At 38.2% G+C, this 20272-nt stretch overlaps 1 protein-coding gene across 2 annotated transcripts; it reads left to right on the top strand.

Moving 5' to 3' along the window:
• Nucleotides 1-1756: 1756 nt before the first annotated feature.
• Nucleotides 1757-18531, top strand: LOC117216392 (serine proteinase stubble). 2 transcript variants are annotated; one of them, XM_033463072.1, is made up of 11 exons: nucleotides 1757-2124; nucleotides 4840-4945; nucleotides 8707-9026; nucleotides 9213-10611; nucleotides 12553-12696; nucleotides 13306-13452; nucleotides 14022-14098; nucleotides 14321-14421; nucleotides 14600-14871; nucleotides 14950-15104; nucleotides 15652-15816. In XM_033463072.1, the coding sequence occupies exons 2-11, from the start codon at nucleotides 4840-4842 to the stop codon at nucleotides 15814-15816; spliced, it is 2886 nt and encodes a 961-aa protein (XP_033318963.1). In that variant the 5' UTR covers nucleotides 1757-2124. The 2 variants fall into 2 exon arrangements, with proteins under 2 accessions (XP_033318963.1, XP_033318962.1); XM_033463071.1 differs by lacking the exon at nucleotides 1757-2124 and having other exon boundaries at nucleotides 4813-4945; nucleotides 15652-18531.
• Nucleotides 18532-20272: the final 1741 nt, after the last annotated feature.

Raw genomic sequence — 20272 nt, 5'->3', positions numbered from 1 at the left:
AGAATATTATGTATATTGTATTTGTGTACTTTTTTCTGACGGTGTTACCTAATTCGTTCACAATGTTGAAAGGTTTCTAGTCCAAAAAGTTTATCTTACTTTAAACGTTCTAGGAAATTTAGTAAAACGTGGGCCACTAATTGACGTTGCAGCCAACGTGTAAAGTCACGGAGTCTCGCATCTTTTCTCCATGTACCCGAAATCTTTCCTCAATTCGTTTTATTCGGGATTCGATCGTTCGAATTTCAGTGTGCGGTTCGCCGATCGATACAACACAAAACCTTTTATAAATAATAGTGAACGACGAGCATTAGCTCGTACAGCCAAAGATTAAATGTCATTCCGATAACTGTTCTCTCGATTCGACGAATAAGGACATATGTTCGTGTTTGTCGATCTTAACTAGATTTTACGAATCAGGGGTATAGCGTCTCTCAATAGGTTACCATACTCGTTTCAATATTTTCGACGAAATGTTTTCGTTCATAATTTCCGATAAAATCCAAGACCGACACATTCTTCGTATTTGCAACCACAATCATACGATAGTTGGCTGTAACTGTTACAAAAAGATTCGTGTAAATTTACTTTAACCGTCTTACGTTCCTCGTGTCGTTTTCCATCGAATCGTATTTTTATACGATTAGAAAATTTCATAAACTTGACAATAATATGGAAGTATGCTAAAGATTTCCTTGACAGTTAAAAACTCATTTTCAGTTGAAACCAAAGGGGTCCTTATCTCTCTTAGGTGATTATATTTTACATTCGTCAGCAAGCGTTATCGTTCGATTGATTTACAATTTCTATCCTATGTATTCTCTGCTGATTACTGGCTTTCTACGCGTATATTCTATACATTCGATAAAGTAAAGGATTATAATTTATAAGAAATTGAAACTGACAGAAATTAATTTAACAGATAAGAGATCTGCCGTGCGAAATATACCTTCGTTCGAACTTGAAACGACCGCTTCACTTATTAATCTTCATCTTAAATAGGCATGTATTAAAAATCTCGGAGGGCGCTGTGACCGCTATTGCTTGACAAGCCAGTCGATCCAACAGGTGAAAGACTTACCGTCTAGAGATAAGTCCCAAGTAATGGTAATAAGATTCCGCGAGGAATTTTCGTCGCGAAGGATATACAAACCCTGTAATGATAATCTCGTAATTACGAATAAGATTTAACAATTCCAATAAATTAATACCCGACTTTTTGCTTTAATTGATCTAGGATCTGTTCGATCAATCAAACGGCAATGTTCGTCGACTAAAGCAACTATTTATATGTACTATTTCATCGACAATTCACGAAACCATACGCTGTCAGCATTGTGCGTGAAGCTATTCTATATATCTAAAGGGGGCTAACAATTTGCAAAGTTGTAGAAGTAGATCGAGGAAGAAGAAGGAGATCTCGATGTGGAAATTAGAAAGAAGGAGCGATCAAAAAGGGGCAAGGATAACGCTCGGGAAGAGGTTACACGTCTTGGTTATACAACGACCCGCGACGACAACCAGGTCGAAGTGGGAACGTTGAAAAGGCCAGAAGAGCATTAACCAACAGGCCCTCGAAAAGAGGAGGCACGAAGGTAGCCGTTCGTAGAGAAAGAAGGACAATCGTTCGTTTAGAAGGAGAGAAGCAACGGAGGAGAACGGTCATTGCCACCACCTCACCTCGAGCCGGTGCTAAAGTCTCAACACGAGGAATATCCTCGACCCTGCCACGGTCTACCGTGCGGAATTGTCCTGTAGTTTAGCTTGGCTTCGTTCTATCGGTCATGGTGGGGCCTTCACGGACAACGATGCGTCGCGTTGGGATTCGTGCATGCGGAGCGCACCGGAGAGCACCTGGATCGATGATCCAGAAGTCGTGAACTACGCAAAGACCACCGACAAACCAGTTCGATTGGTGCTACCTGTTGTGAGCAGGTCGAAATTTTGTTACGCTTCGGCCTGGGTTCAAGGGTGAATTTTCTTCGAAGGTGTACAAAGTTCGACACAGCTACGAAAGCGTTTCGGGAGGGTGAGAATTCTAAGCTTGCTGGGGGGATGATGTCCCTCGGAATCTGACGACGAAGTAGCGTTCATCGTTGCAGTCGCTCGACGTCATCAGAAAAGGTAAGCTTGTCGTTTCAACTCGAGAGAACCTCGCTTTAATGGAAAAAAAAGGAGAAGAAAGGAAGCACCGTGATATATCGAAGCAATATTTACCATTGTAATAGAAAGAACACGATAATTGTACGATATAATCTGCAACCATAGTACGTTACGTCTAAATCTAATAATTCTGACAATTTGTTTCATGATTAATTTCGAAGGTTTTAATAAAACATGTTAAGGGAAAGACCGTTCGTCGGATAACCGATCGAAAGAAATCGCAGAACTGCCAGAGATTTGCCAATGCGAGCCGTATGTCGTTCACGAATACCGTTCGTTTCTTTAAGCAGAATTCAAACTTTCACAAACGCCACGTTTTAGTATGAATGTCATCCTCTCGATAATATCACTTTGTTTCGTATGACGTTCACGAGCAGATCAAGTGAAAAAAAATCGATAAAGGTCACGCCTAAATACTTGTTTTCCATTATAATTTCGCTTCACGATCGGAGACGACTAACGCATAAATCACGTTATACCGCGATTAGTTATTTTCGAAGTAATCAACCCCAAACAGCTATCAGGAAAAGTATTCCGTTCGAAAATCCACATAGCTGTACAAAGTTTGGAACGTATCTGTGTTAATCTTATATCCAATTAACGACTTTCTTTCGCGCTGAAATATCTTGCTCAGGATATACACAGGTAGACGTGGCTTCGGATACAGGCCCATCGATCAAGCCAAAAAGTATTTACGATTGTACTTTTAACGAATTTCGGCTTGATACGGTCGTTTTTTCGCTTCCAAATGGCTGTTTTATTCCACTGAAGCGTACTTCGGCGCCAACCCACATGTGCGCCTTGTATTAGATACGTGCGTACAAATGAAAGTGGCTTGTACCGTTACAACTTACGTACTAGGCTACAACAAAAGCTTTTTATATAGGGACACGGTTGCACACGCATGTACGTTCGTCCTCGAACCTTTTAATTACGAAAATTAGGTATCGATGTTTGTTTGATTCACCTTGCGATTCAACGCCGGTGGTTATCGTATTCGTCTTCGGGAATACGTACATATATCAAATTATTCGATTATACATGAAAAAAAAAAAAAAAAAAACAGCAACGACACGGGTATTTGCTTTTAAATGATTGCATACGATATTACAGTATCTTATAAATGGAACGGAATACGAAACAAAAATTTCCGATCACATCGTATAACTATCAAATAGTGATCGTTAAATACTTGAAACGATAATTTCTAATAATCACCTGGTTAATCTGCTCGACGTTCGTTATTCATAGTCTTCGCAGGAAGTCATTTACTTATTTGTTTTCTCGAAGAAACGTTACGGTAACATGTACGATTTTCTACAAAAGTGCTGGCTCGTAGAAAAACGAAAAGAAAGAGGAAGAAGAAAAAAAGAAAGGAATATTCTGTTCCAAATCGAGACGGGGAAGATAACTGTCGCCTAACTAATCAGAAGCAGGAAAACCAGTAACCTGACCATCGACAAGCCGACACAACTCACGTAGACATTTGTTGCTTCATCCACCCGAATTCCTGCCTCTGGGTAACTGTAACGGTTTTTATCACTTCCTCAAAGAGGAGGAGCGAGTGCACACTGGATGAGATCATTGCATTTCTTCGGGCAACTCGAAGGAAAACGAGAATTACTTGAATTTTCAAGCAAAACCGAGAAATTACATCTTTATCACATCGAACCTAACATGTTTCTTTTCCTCTTCGTTACGATTACTTTTGTCCTTTTTTTCACCTGGTAATATAAAGGCATAAAAATCGTGGAAGAATGGAAAAGAAGGACACGTTCTTTCAAATGGATTCGACGATATACGAGTCTAAGACGATCCGTGATTCAACCGGACAGGATATAACGTTACAGCCGAATTCTTGCTTCTGAATAACTGTAACTTAGTTCTTGCACGATGAATATCGGGTAACCATGGCTTGATGTCGCGTCAGCCTCGTGAACGACATTAACGTCGTTGGGACAGATAAAAAGGAAAAATATATGGAAAGTACTTGAACGTCGCGGCGAAAATACAAGAATTTGTTTCTCTGTGTTATTGCTGCTTTCACGTAATATTGTACTACTGCTGAAAACGAATGTCTGTTCTCATAAGGTCGTTCACTCCAACCTTTCCATTCTCACGATGTAATTATCAATCTAGATATTTTTCTTATGTTTCTAATATTTTTCGCAAAACATCGTAATCGAACATCTCTTCCATTGATTTTTATAACGAACGACTGTTTGAGTACTTTCCTTCTACTTGAACAGTTCGAGTAGCTAGAATTACAGCCAACCAACTCGCAATAATTTTGATAAAGTGGTCAACTGTATCTTATCCAAATGATTTGTGCAAGTCATACAAATCTATCGCGTTACAACTGCGTCACATTTATTAATATCTATTTACGATTTCCATCATTTAGCACGATACTTTATCTATAATATCGTGCTTGTCCAATTATTAAATTAAAACTGATATCAAGAACTTAAATCGTGGAATACCAAAAAGCGTAGATTAATCAGTGGATAAGAGGAATCATACCTTTATTATCTCGTGAGAATTTTCTCAGCAATTCTTAAAAGGAGTGACATTGTTGTGAACGTGTTAATGCGCTAACCACTTTTTACTTTTTAAATGTCACGTGTTCTTCGCACTCATCTAAAATTCATGTTCTTTTCTCTGTTCCTTTTTCAGATGTGGGATCGTGAAAGAAAAACCTGGATCGTCGTTTTCCTAGCCAATGTGCTGTTGAATACCGTCACCGCTTCCCCGATCTATGTCCCACAATTTATTCCAGGAAGTAAGTCACTTCGAATATAGTTATTCTCAAATTGAAAATATCGCGCGCCTTTCAACCGGTATACGGGAACGAAGTGAAACTCGTGTCAAGTACTCGTTTCACTTCCAAAACTGTTCAACATATCCAAATTCCAACACAGAAATCATCAACGTTGCAAAGATCAACGCTCTTTCATTCGTTTAAGAGTACATTTACGTTGGAGCTGCGATAAACGATAAGAGCGGCGATGAGAGCGAAGCGTAGAAATACATGCAATTATTTTATGTATGTACATGTGTATGCATGTAAAACAATTACGCGTGCTTCTAGGCTTCGCTCTCATCGCCGCTCTTATCGTTTATCGCAGCTCCAACGTAAACGTACCTTAACGAACAGCTTCGATTCCAAAATTCGTATTCGCTCTCGAATCCGCCATTAGAACTATACAGTGGCTCACTAAATTATTTCAACACCTATATTAGACACTTTGAAATTTCAGTACAACACACTTTGAAATTTCATTAGCACCGTAACGAGACACGATCCCCATCATTTAATTGGTAAAATTTGAAACAAGTCTGAGATATATATATATAGAATTTCAGATATTTACTAGAATTAGTTAAAAACGTAAAAATTTAACATACAGTATGGATATTTGTCTTAATAAAATCTGTTTCTCTTTAAAATTCTCTTGTGATTTCTGCAAAATACATACGTACCTGCTCTAAATATTCTGCAGCTTCTATGTACATCTTTAGGTTCGTTTCAAATTTTCCTAGCATAATCACGATAGCCGTTACAGTGCTAACGAAATTTCAGAATGTTTCGTATAACGCATATAATATATCTATGGAGTATGTCTACAAGTGTTCGAATATTTTCATGAGTTATAGTATATGTACACATTCATATGAGTAGCATGGTTCAATTACGAACGACCAGTACAAATTTTTCTTTTTTCGCGTACACGTTGTTTTCTTTCCGCGATTCTTGGATTTCTCCCGAGTGTCAGCCGAATAACGGATCGGTACGCAAATACCTGACATGGGCAGGGCTAAACCTGTATATACATATTCTTCGATGTATTCGAGCACATGTAAAGTACCCGCCTGTTGTATACGCGCGGTTATTTACCTATATGAGTCGCAGGACGACATTGAACCTACCTTGGATTCGAGTTCGAATGCAACGTGGGCGGACTGGTCAGTTATCTATACAAGTAGGTCAGCCCCGGTCATCGGCGTGTACACGACTTACACTGATTTTTCCGATCTTGTCATCTTCGTTCTCATTGGTATTCCGATCGCTTCATTCAAGCTATACTTCGAGGTCTCAACGAAAAATCGGTCATCAAACTAAAGACCTTAATCGACATAATTGAACGAGAAGAATCTGCCGATTATTGATATGGCAAGTGAAATTACAGCAGCTCGCAAAACTATTTAAATGCTTATTGATAGAAACTTTTTTTATTACGTTTCATACGAGATATCTTTTCACTAGCGTTGTAACGAGATTCGATTGTCATGATCATACTGGCAAAATTTGAAACTAATTGGAAGATGAAGATAACATATCTCGATTGAGGTTTCCAAACTACTAAGTATATTGACAAGTTACAGTATTTAATGCTCGTGCTGTATACTAACTTTTTTACTAAATATATGTTTGCCATAAATGACTTGTAACTTCTGTATACAGTTTCAGATTGGTTTTAGATTTTACCGATAGAACCACGACAGCCGTATCTTGCAACAGTCTTAATGAAATGTTAACAATTCAAATCCTTTCACGAGTCGCTTTATGCATCGTTCAAGTTTGTTGTTTTCGACCGATCTTTTACGAGATTTGACGGAATACATTATCACCATCAGTGAAATCCTTTCGATGGTACGAATTCGCGTGGGCATGTACGCGCAAGCATGTGCGCTTGGTATAGCCACGACTGAAATTCCAACAAGTGCGTAATGAAATCGGTAACTTTCTTTCACGACTGTGACTCAGACGACACTTCCGGTAGCATACATTTTCTACGCGGAAGGACACCAAACACGTAGAACATCTTGGACAAGGGAACTGGCCGACTGACCCGAAAGCAAGGGTGCCGGGTTTGTATATAATTTTACGGTCGATTTTCACTCGCTACGGCCATCAACCTCCACTGCCAAGAAGAAAGTAAATATTCCGAGAAAAACGCGTTACTATCATCTATAACAACGTCGATCTCATAATTTTTATAGTCTAATTTCGAACATGTTTCTTCTAGTTTCCCACGTTTCATAGATCATTCAATTTGCATCTTTATCAGGGTCTTAGAAATTCAAATGCAAAAGAAGAAGAGAAATTGCGAAAGAATTTCTTTCGAAGAAACTCGATAAATTTTCCGTGTTATTTTCTATTAATTAATTGTTACTTCATATCGTTCTTTCCAGGTTGTAATACAAATAAAAAGTAGATTTATATATTCGCCATTTCGTTCTAGTTTTTTCGTAAGAGGGATATATTATTAACAAGTCTGCCACAGACGTTCATTATATAGGTGTGTCTGTTCCGGCGAGATGGGTCGGGTCAGGTATGTCGATTTAATCACGTTGAGTCAAAGAACCTTGGAATGTGCGAGAGGGATTCGTTAGGTAGCCAACACGTAATAGGACGAGAAGGAGAAGCCAAGATTGTGAGGTGTCTTGGAAGAAAACGGGCTGTTACATTAGGCTATGACTGTGACCGACTTTTGGGTCGGGCATCTAGCTCATACATCGAAACGTAACGGTACCAAGATGCTTTGCTTTGCCTGACATCAATTCGTTCTTCGATAACGCCCGCTATACTACATTACATATCGGCTACGTTCCATAAACGATTGAAAATTACTAAACAGTTGTCGGTTCGATCGATACGTATGATTTACACGTTTCAAAAATTTTGAGAATTTTAATTTAGTATATCAACTCTAATTTGAAAAAGATAGAATAATTTTATCATGATAATAAACGCGTAACACCGTTTTATAAGATAAGCAACGGATTGGCTCGCGTTATTGTGATTCTCACCCATCCACATGTTCGAATTTAATGAAACCAAAACACTTTGCGATATTTATAAATCATAAACCATACGCAGTTACGCATTTATCTGCGATATCTTGGAATTTTTCTGCGCTGTTCACGATCTACCCTCTTAATAAGTACATATTTGGAGTCCATTAAAGCAATTACGCCCACCGTTCCGTAATAATCGTTCTATAACGGATGCAATTAAAGACCAGGAACAGCACACCCGCTTCCGTCGAGAGATTTACAGCTTCTTTCGACGCGATTATTAATTGATTATACTACCTGCTATCGTTCATTATCTATGACAGGATCGTGGCTGCATAGTAGGACGATTAAGGGCCATTATAAACGATGACGATATCTATTTTCAAGCATTACACACTGAATGTAGAACGCGTACAGCGAATACACAGCTATTGGTATCGAGCAAAGGTTAACGTTCATTCGATTAGAGATCACGGAATACGGAAGTTGTTCTCCGTATCCCTTTCTCTCCCTCTCCCTCTCTCTCTCTCTCTCTCTCTTTCTCTCTAAACTTTCAGTTCTTTTTTCCTTACAGAAGAGAGAAAGGAAAAGAAATGATCTTCTGATCTCAAAATTCAATTACAATGTTCGATTTAAAATTGTTTAACGTACACTGCCGGTGCAGTATTTAATCTTTAAAGATGAAATTAGTCTACATCATTCCTGATTTCATTTGAAGGTTTCTACTGAAAATGTCCGTAGGTACGGGAAGGAATATCAGGCACTTGCCATGTGTGTCTCGAAGAACTGGCGAAACTGGTGTTTGCATGTTCGCGTTTACCTGCGCAAAGGCGAATGGCACGCATCTTGGCACTTGCATCGACCGTTTCTATTTCGGTAGCTGTTGTAAGATAGACGAAGAACCTGACATTTTTCCTCAAGACAACAGTATCGACGATGGTTCTCCTTCAAGGCCGTTCGTTACGACTCATGGGCCAATTGAGAGCAACGATATACCTGAATATTTCTCAAGGCCGAAGCCGATCAACGAAAAGAAACCAACTGGGACGTACTCCACCGAGGTGAGTTATGGCTTCGAATATATTTACCAAGATTTAGTTTCGTTCTCACGATCGCCTCAACAACGTTGAATTCAATCATATCGAAGTTTTCAAAGAACGAATCTTTTTTCTTCATCTTTTTATATAAGCTGTAGCCAATAGTCATTCGGTGAAATAATCCAGTTCTTCTTCCTTACGAATACTTAGGAGACGACTAGCATGTACACTACACAGAGTATCCGCACGCAACCAACCACCGTAAAAGAAACAACAAAAGTGGCAACTAAAAAGCCAGTGGCGACGACCACTCAAAGGCCAACGACATTAGAAATCTCGACAAGGCCGCTATCCACCGCGCAAACCTTTGCCGAAACGACTAAATTCGTTACCAAGAAGCCGATTCATTCGACCACGACGCATAAACCTACGTACTCGTCGTCGTATAAACCAACACACTCGTCGTCTTATAAACCAACTCACTCATCGTCGTATAAACCAGTCCACTCGACTGTTCATGGACCTACCAATGCAACCACACCCAAACCTCTTCAATCGACTGTCGATCGAACAACCGAATCAACAACGTCGAAAACTGTAATCACGACTACTCAAAGAATCACTCCAATTACGAGGTTCCCACCAAGAAACGCAACAACCGCGAGACCATTGACTCATGCTACCACCAGAAAACCTACTACCAGTACTAAAAAACCGGTAATCAGTAGCAGCACAAGGAGACCAACAGCTACCACGAAGAAGCCCATTACACCCTCGAAGAGGCCTCCTTCTTCTACCACAATAAGACCGTCTGTAAATACCACCTTAAGTACTTTATCGTCAACGACCACCACGAAACCTCTATTGACATCCATCAAACGACCAACCATCGCGACGACTACCGAGAACGTTGCTTTCTCCACGGTGACGAAACCAATAAGCTCAACCACGGAAACCGTGATTGCTCAAAAATTCACAACCATCGCCACAACGAGGCCTACCCAAAAGGTGAAACCTACGACGGTTAGAACAACGACTCCGAAGCCGTTAACTACTCCGAAGCCGTTAACGACTACTCCGAAGCCGTTAACAACTACTCCAAAGCCATTAACAACTGTTCCAAAGCCAAAACCAACGAAGATCAGCACGACAACTCCGAGCCTGATATCCAAGCCCGACTACGCAACAACCACCGAAAAAACTGGATCTTTGTCGTCGATTAATGTTACTACCGTTGCTATTACGAAACCTAAGCCAACGATAGAATCAACAAAGCCTACGAAACCATCGAGTAAGCCTACCAGCAAACCTATCGGCAAGCCTACTGTTAAGCCTACCATTAAACCTATCAGCAAACCTTCTTCGACGACACCCACAACTTTGCTTAGTTCCACCGTAACGAATATCAGTTTCGCGTCGTCGTCTTCCATCAATACGACCACCACCACACCAGCGTACGTTACTTCGACAAAGGTGTCGGTTGTTAATCAAACCTTTGGAGAAACTTCTCATACAACTTATGCACCTGGACTCGTTACATGGACGTCGAGTTCTGACGATACGACCACGAAGAATCCGGAGACGTTTTCAACGACAACTACGCAACCGGGTGAGTAGGAACAGTTAACCCATTGAGGGCAAAGTTTCCTATAATTTCTCCCATAGTTTCTCATAATTAGATTAGCGATATTTATGGATTTATGAGAGATATGAAAATGTATGAAAATACAGAGAATGCATATGGTATACGAAAATACGTATAAAATATTTGAAGTATAGTACACGTTGTGATATTTAATAGGGCAAATCTTTGCTCGGACCATATTTCTTTAGTTACGTTTATAAAAGTATGAATTTGCATAAAAATCCGCAGTCCAATAAGGATGCAAATCCTTGGAATGTTTTTTCATAGCTACAATGTTATAAAACAGAATTTGAAACTTAATAACTGGAATCTCAAAGTCTTCAAATCATGGTATTGTATTGTATTTTTTGTTACATCGAGGCTTATGCTTATTACCATCTTTTTTGAGTATGTGCACGTTTGATACATTTAGTTTCTACCTTAATTTAGTTCTTCAAACTAAATCTTAATTTACCATCTATTTAAATATAGTTATATTTTAAAGTTTTAAAATTCAAATCTTCAAGTTATGAAGATTTTGTCTTATCGGTGCTTTATTAAGTTACTGCATACAGGTTTTCGAGTTGCAAAGTCCCGGCTTAATAAATTGAATTATTTATCGGCAACGGTACTGAGCTATGTATAATCCAATTAATAAGTTCAATTAAACAACGCGTGATCTAATTGGACGATGTAAAATTTATATAATTGGTAATTAAACTCGTATACGCGATCAGTTTGAGCGTGGCCATTTGCAGTTTCCATTCGCATGCTGAGCGAAAACAGTAATTGATGCTCGGTGAAATCGAAGAAAACGGATATCCATTGTGTAACGTGACGTTCTTGTCGTCCATAGGAAATCATCTCGGTGGCAATTCACGTCGAGCTGCACGCCTCCTGCATTAATTATGTAGCATTAAGAAAATCGTGGGAGCCTCGTGAATTTGATCGATTACTCAGGATCTTCTTATCTACTCTCTCATCCGTACTCCTAATAAATTCGATGAATTCTATCAGATAATGATATTTTTTAAAGATACTTCTAGATTTCAAAATTAGTAGAACTTCTATATCATTCGTTTCTAAGTAATATATTTATACATGTATCGTATGTTTCGATAAGAAACATTGTTAAGTAACTATAGCGTAACTTACACTATCGTCCATAGATATTTACGCAATGCAATTCGATCTATAGGTAGATATCTTCGTTATAATTTCAAAGCTATTGTCGAAGAACGTTTCTCTACTGTTGATTCTTTAATTAATTCAATAATTCCATAGTTAGGATGGAATATTCACTTCGCTTAGCGCTTAAAAGCTATCGTGTGAGCGAAATTTCATTCCACCGTATGTACTCATGGACAATAGTATACCTAGAAAGAGCATTCGATTGTACAATAAATCTGTATATTACTCGTAAATAGACAACAGCGAAGGCATCGATATAGTTGAAGAAATTCGCCAATATTTTGTCGTATCTATTGACCGCGTTCAGTCTCACTTTGCAGTCGGTAATTGCATTCCAAACCGTACACGCAACAAAAGTGTAAAATAAAATTCCCGTATACGACGTCTTAATCGTCGTGTCTAGGAACGGGTAATTTGTTAAAGAAGGAAAGGCCGTACATATTCTCCGCGCATCGATAGAAGATGAAATTCTGTTGCGTCGGAACGTTGTAACGGTTTAAACCGTCCACCGTAATCTTTCCTCTCGAATGCCACGCGAACAGCATCCACGATCTCCCATTCCATCTCTCGCCTCTCTCTTCCGTTGTAATTTAAACGAGTCGAATTATTTTCCGATAACTGCACTCCGTTCTAGTTTTCGAATGCTTCCAATTACTTATATTCGTTAGACGCGCGAATAAGAAAATTCTGCGAATGTACGATATCGATCGTTAATAATCCTGAATCATCCTGTAGATCAAACCGAAAGCGAGTGGACTCCGATAACAACTCCAGATGGCTGGATTATGATTCAGTCACCCACTACCAAAAAACCACAAACGGTAGAAGATACGACTGATAAGCTTGTTCCAGAATCTACATCGCAATTCTCGACTTCTGGTACGATGATTAAGTAATTTGAGGGACTTGAAGCAAAAACGATGCTCGTCAAATTTGTTCACTTTCCAGATAATAATCGATCTAGTTGGTAATCACAAGCAGAACTCGCACAATATGCGATCGATGTTGCAAAAACAACTATCTACTCGGTACACGGTAACTCGAGGGAAACGTCGAGTTATTCCGAAAGCTCGTAGCGAAATGTGAAATAAATTCATAGAATGTGGAATTAATTTTATCGAATATTTTATATAGCGCCTTCTTTTAGAAATATTCCATCAATTATCGATTATTTCTTTTACCAATGAATTCTTCCGAATTTTTACTACTAAAAGGTTTTTCGAGAACCAAAAGTAATGACATGCGCGAATTACGTAACAAGGCTAATATTTTGTTTAAAAGAATTGAAACGCGATAAACTGAAATTAAAGATGCTAGAGTAATTTTTCGCTTTTCTGGAAAGGGGCAAACATATAGATAACGGTGCTTTTGTTACGAGTCCTTCGATTTCTCTGCTCTATATTTTAGCTATTTTTTAATAATTTTATTAAAAATGTTGTTTATTTAAAATCTTGTTTTTCATAAAAAAAAAAATTCACAATTATTTAGCTAAACCAACGACAGAAACTGGTACAGAACACGAGGTAACGAAAAGACCCACTATCTTGACAACTCTGTCCTCGATCGCCAGTGTGACGATAGATACCGAACTTCCGGTACCGATGGAAACACTCAACATGTCGGATTACAAGCAAGGTGAGCTTATCTTATACAATCGTTTAATCTCCGTTCGTATAAAGAGTAGCTCGATCGATGACGATAATGTTTCGTAATTTCTGGATAACTTTAATCTTGCCGCTATCATATCAGAACCGATAGAACATTTATTTAAATCTTATTTATGCAAATGCTGCTATGAAATGAGAATCTATAGTCGATAATATAGAAACCTGAACGTTATACGATACGATTATAACGCGTGGTCGTGAGAAACAAAGATTAAAAGAGGAAAGAATGAAAAAACGTATTTGCATATGTAAAACTAAGCGCGCGAGGTAACATTGACGAATCGTTTCCATTCATGACTGCATCGCGAATAACTGGTCAGAAAACGCGATGATCTTTTTCACTTGCCAAACCCGAAGCAGAATCGTACGCATAATTAGAGGTGTGAGGAAGAAAAAACATGCTGGGAAGGGGCGCTCGCGATGGTACCGGTTCATCCAGTTGGACCAATATAGAAGACTCGTTCTCCAACATGGCTGTGTCATTGAGATTCGCGAATTTATTGAAGGGCTTAAATTCGACGATGCTTGTTCTTGCAGTGTGCGGAAGAAGATTGTTCCCAGAGTCGCGAATCGTCGGTGGGAATCGTAGTTCGTTTGGAAAATGGCCTTGGCAGGTGAGTACAATTCGAGAAAGTTCTCGGAGCTTCGTTAAATCATTCAGAATTAAAGTGGAAATCTCGCGATCGTTTATCAGTCACTGTGTTATACAACGTACTTGTACATCGATGTATGTGTGTGTAAACGACCATATCACACGTGTTGCGTGTTCATGTAATTGATATACAAAGTCGAGCGCAGCCAAGCATCGTTAAGTAAGATCGATGTTTTCTTTTCAGATCTCGTTACGACAATGGAGGACGTCGACGTATCTGCATAAATGTGGCGCAGCTTTACTCAATGAGAATTGGGCAATAACAGCAGCGCATTGCGTCGAAAAGTTGGTATCATGTTTATCATTGCGATTAGCTTCGATCTATATTATTTCCTTATTACGATTAATCGATTCCAAGAACTAACTGAGCATATTATCGAACCGCAGTTTTATGAAAAATATATCTTTATCTAAAAAGAGTGTTCGTTTGAAAGTTTCTTTGAATATGATTTTTTATCTGCAGCGTACCACCAAGCGATTTATTGTTGAGAATCGGCGAACATGACCTTGCCAACGAAGACGAACCTTACGGCTATCAAGAAAGAAGAGTTCAAATCGTGGCCAGTCATCCACAATTCGATCCTCGAACCTTCGAATATGATCTTGCTTTGTTGAGATTCTACGAACCTTTGTTACCGTTTCAACCAAACGTTCTGCCTATTTGCTTGCCGGATGACGACGAAAGTTACGTTGGCCGTACTGCTTATGTCACTGGCTGGGGCCGACTTTATGACGGTACCAATACGTTCATTTTATAAGTATTCTCGTAATGGCATAATTTAGATGGTATATTGATTAAAACTTAATTCTTAGAGGGCCCGTTACCATCAGTTCTTCAAGAAGTGGCTGTGCCAGTTATAAATAACACAATGTGCGAGGTTATGTACAGGAATGCCGGATACATCGAACATATTCCACATATTTTTATTTGCGCTGGATGGCGAAATGGCGAATACGATTCCTGTGAGGTATGCTAATTCTCTTCGTTCTGTATGTAGATGCGAATATAATGACACACGAAAGTAATTGAGCACTTATCACAAACAATATTTTGAAATTTTATTAGCATTATAATGGGGCACGGCTGCCATCGTTATGTTGGTAAAATTTTTAACCGGTCTGAAAATGTATGTATTTGCACACCATTGTAGCACATACTAATTAATTAAATTCAATTGTATGAAATTTCGCGTCATTTAGTAGTACTTTCACGTAACATAAAAAATTTAATACTGTAAAAATGAAATACTGTGAATAAATGGTTGCTCAGTTTTGTAACTTTTGCATATGTATTCAAGTTCGTTTCAAATTTAATCGATATAATCATGATAGTCGTGTTTCATCGTAACGCTAATTAAATTTCAAACATTTCCGAAAGCATGTACGATGTATTCATGAAAAGTTTCGACAAGTGTTTATGTACTTTTATAAGCGAAGAAAGAGAAATACGTAACTCCATTCATCCACTGAATACAAAATTTGCAAGAACTAAAACAAGAGTTTGTATCGTTGCAGGGTGACAGTGGAGGGCCTATGGTGATTCAAAGGGCGCGCGATAAGCGCTGGATACTTGCTGGGGTGATCAGTTGGGGAATAGGTTGTGCGGTACCCAACCAACCAGGAGTTTACACTCGCATCTCCGAATTTCGTGAATGGATAAACCAAATTCTTCAATTCTAGACGGAAGTTCCGAGCAGCGGATCACGTATCTTTTTGAAAATGATGGTTACATGTGGAAACCATCACAAAGAGACATCGAGACAAGAGACCATCGCTCGAAAGTTAATTTCGAAAGATGTACAAGTTGAATGTAGTGAAGTCCGCGCGGCTGTACATAATATTATTTTATACAAATCGTATGCAAAGACAGTTTTCCTCGCGGAAAACTTTCCACGTAGCGGATATTAAGAAAAGAAGGGAAAAGAAAGGAAAAATACGAGTCGTCGTATGTACGTGCAACTACTCTCACGAAATGTCATCAAACGCGATATCTAGTAAGATTAATGTTTTGTACTGTGTGATGTATTTATATGACGCATTACGCGACTCTGTTATTAAGTGTAGGTGGACTTTGGGTTGATCAGTGTATGTCACGCTTATATGTTGCATAGTTTCATACGTAAAACTATGCGTGATCGTCCGTAGATAATTAATGCCGCCTTTTGCTCGTGTCACAATTTCAGCGAGCGAACACCGGTCGACAGAAAAGCTTTCTACGATACCAACGGTGTTCCCCTCACAAATGTCCAATGACAATAATATGTGTTAATGATAAGGTTAATTTAGCAGCTATATCGTGTCAATGATATCAACGCTTCTCGATGGACTCGATTCGCGTTACGTCATTTAATAGCGAATATTATCTGAGCGAATCGTTCGAACCGACCGATGATAACTATTTGCAACGTTCTCGTTTGACTGAGAAGTTTTGCAAAATTAGACGTAATTAAATACCTATCACGATACCACGACGAATTGTACTTCTTGTAAAATATCCAGCGTCGTAAGGATGGAAAAAAACGATGTGAACTACGAAGAAAATTGACGAAGGAAGTACATAATATTCAACAACTTCTAGGCTCTTTCCAGGTTTATTTTCACGTCTTCCAATAATTCCAATTACTTCCAATATTTCAGGTGTTAGAGCCTGAATAACGCGTGCAATGTGACTTTTGATATTATTCTATCAAGTAGTATCGCGTGCATAACATATAACAATTAGAATAAATATGCTGTACAAACATGTAGAGCGTCAAAGATTCGACTCTTCTAGTAATATTAACGTGAAGCAAGGATGAATCCTTCAATAAGATATAATTCCGTAATTGCTGTAGATACCGCATGCAATGTTATCGAATTACATAGAGACTGTTAATGGTATTACATGATTTTAGTTTTATTTGATATCAAATGAGGAACCCGATGCTGTTTGCGTTAATTTTCGTAATTTATCAAAATACTGATCAACGAATATGTTTACGAATCGATCTGTTATTTGATCGACTGATTTAATCGAAAGTAAAAATAACGTGCTCACTATCTTTACCCTTTTGACAAATACAACCAACTATCGTTACACGCAATATCATCGTATGTAATAAAATAACGATGTAAATCGTATATAAGAAACTAAATTAGCATTCGATAACAAAAGGAAGAAAGAAGAAACTAAACACGTCGTTTGTCGTGCGATCGAAATTGCCTAAGGTAAAGAAATTATTTAATTTAATTTATACGAAAGTTTATATTTGTACGAGTGTATGTACAGATACAATACACACGCTGGTATAGCCAATCGTGTATGCGAACAAATAATTTATTAATATATGTTGTAGTTGGGGCTGTGAAAATATACAAAACCCCGAGCTTGTAAATAATTGATCGATTGGTGGTGCGTGTTTCATTCTATTACAATCTGTTATTTTCTACTGTTTTACTATCACGTTTCTCCCTCGGTGCCTTTGTATTTACCAATCGAGTATTAAAACGGACAAAAAAAAAAATCGATGTTCCTCATCGAGGAAAGGCTCAGTGAATTACCTGCTTGTCAAGTGCAATCCCTCGCTCCACTTTGTTTGTCCTCGCAACCAATCAACGTGGGTGTTGATATTTACGAATCGGTCTCAAGTGAGAGTTCAAATCTCACCTACACGCAACGCCCACACCATCGCCTGCAACTGTATAGAGCGAGAGCAAAATTCTAGAATAATGGAACGGCTTGTTTGCCGAAGCGTCACGAGGAGCAAACGATTATTAAGCAGGTGGCATGAAACATTTAAGGGAAGAGAAAACGCAATGGAGATCGTCGATCCTCTTACAAGTACTTTATTTAGAGTGGCTCACGAAAGTACTTATTTGAACACTTACCATAGAAAATTTTTATGAACTCATTATTATTAATTAATTTCATTAATATCGTAATGAGACACGACTGCCATGATTGTATCGTTAAAATTTAAAACCAAACTGAACATGTATATAGAAGTTACAAGATATCTACTGTAAATATACATTCAATGAAAAATTGTGTACGGAATGAATAACAATAGTACTCGACCGTAGTAGTAGTGCTAAAAATGGTCGCACTAAAGAACTATCAAACAAACGTTATCTATATAATTATGACGTCGTCCTCTATTATTGTGCTAATGAAATTTCAAAATATTTTGTACGATACGTACATACAAATATATTCACAAAGTGTTTCTTTAAGTGTTTACATAATTTCGTGTGTCACTGTATCTCTCTTTATCGCGAGTCGAAAGAAAGTTATGTAAACAACAGTTTATATTGCATGTGTCTGATGACACAACATAATCGAACATATTTTTCGACCAAAAGAAGCTATTTGTATTCAGTTAAAAATAATCCTACATAAAAACACGGAAATTTCTACCTGGTGTTATCTGATTGTTTCTCTCCGTACTTTTTACAAATATTTTTGTGACCTTCATAATGTACTCTTTCGAACCATATTAAAGAAATGTACGAGATTCCATCGTCAACTAAATACAATTCCTTATTAGCGATAACCACTGATTACGGTATTAAGGCGGATCGATTTTTTTTTTTTTTTTTCATAAAAATGTTCGTGGAAGCGGAACGATTTTCTAAAACTTTCTACAACGCGTGGATATCGAACGTTAAAAATACCCATAAAATTTGAAAACTTCTTCCGATGCTATATCATTATCGGTTGGCATTTACGTAAAGTATGTAATTCGCACTCATCCGTATCAATAGTGTAAAACTACATGAACGTGATCTACTTCTGATTGGAATCGAAGTAGATGCAAAATTGGTATTCCAACAGTGGTTTCTATTTAACTGAAAGACATCTGAAGTGAGACATTTTCGAGGCAAGTAGAATCTTAACTTTGGCTACAGGACGAAGGAGGAGAATTTTCCATGGAATAATCTATAGGAAATGTTCAACGAGTCATTATGTTATTATAGTTAACTCAATAAAGAGTCCGAATTAACGATTGATTTAATCTTTATTCGATTATCTACAGGATATCAACTGGTTTGCGACTTGCTCGTTTCTTTTCATCACGTCACATTTGCAGGAAGCTCATTTGATTAGCAAAACGTAAAGATAAAAATATTATTGTCTAATTTTCTTTTGGTCAGCGGCTCGCTTATTGATTAATTTCTCAAGCGAAATTACGAGATATCGATCGTAAATCAAGTGAATCAGGTGGCCGCGGAACAAGTTGAAACCTCCAATTCATGGAATTTGTAAACACATTTATTGCCACATGTATTTCCAGATGATGTCTTATCAATGAACATTGCTAACGAGCGGCTTAACCATACACGTATTTCCTATATCGTCCATGATATCACCGTGATCCCATGTAGATTATTTCATTAATTTTCCTATGCCTTTCACTTTAGAAACTGACCTAACGTTATATTGGAAAGTTTATGATAACGAAACAGAAACGCGTTATGACGTTAATACCTCGGCTTTGTTACGATAGTTACAAATAACGAAAATCTTAACTATCTATCATTGAAGAGATTCCAAAGACTGCGATCCGCTGCAATTGCCAACTATTATAATCAGGTCGATACTTCTATTTTTATAATTATCGATGAGATAGTTCAGCTACATGTAATTCTTACAGATAACAAAAAGAGAAGAAAGGAGAAAAAAGACAAGGGCAGAAGATTATTTACGCTCGTTTTCTCGCTAAAAGACGGTCTGGCCTAGAAAGTATCGCGGTTTTTAGACCTGGTCGAATGGGACAAACAGATCGTCGCGCCCAATTGTGCCAGCATGTCGCCGGGAATGTAACTCTCTCTCCTTTCACGCCATTTCATTGGTACGTCAATTCCGTCTTCGCGATTCGATCTATAACATAGAAGCTTTTATCTATCTTTTTTAGATCGCGAATCTCGTTACTTATTTTCGGGTTACTATCGTATTTGATTTAAATTCCACACTATGGTATGCGATAAGCGACAGCATTCCGTGGATTTTATCGTCGATTGAGCAGGTAATTACACTTGGAGTGACTCAAAGCAAGTGCTCTCCAAATGTTTGCATCGTATCCGTGACTTCAGTTCAAAGCACTTGTTGAAAAGCAGGAGGGAAAAAAGCTGTTGAGACCTATTTTCGCGAGATGCT

This window comes from Bombus bifarius, unplaced genomic scaffold (assembly GCF_011952205.1).
Source record: "Bombus bifarius isolate JDL3187 unplaced genomic scaffold, Bbif_JDL3187 scf7180000010271, whole genome shotgun sequence".
Classification (NCBI taxonomy): domain Eukaryota; kingdom Metazoa; phylum Arthropoda; class Insecta; order Hymenoptera; family Apidae; genus Bombus; species Bombus bifarius.
Note: the sequence above shows the minus strand (reverse complement) of the source record. Positions and strands in the feature narration are given on the sequence as shown.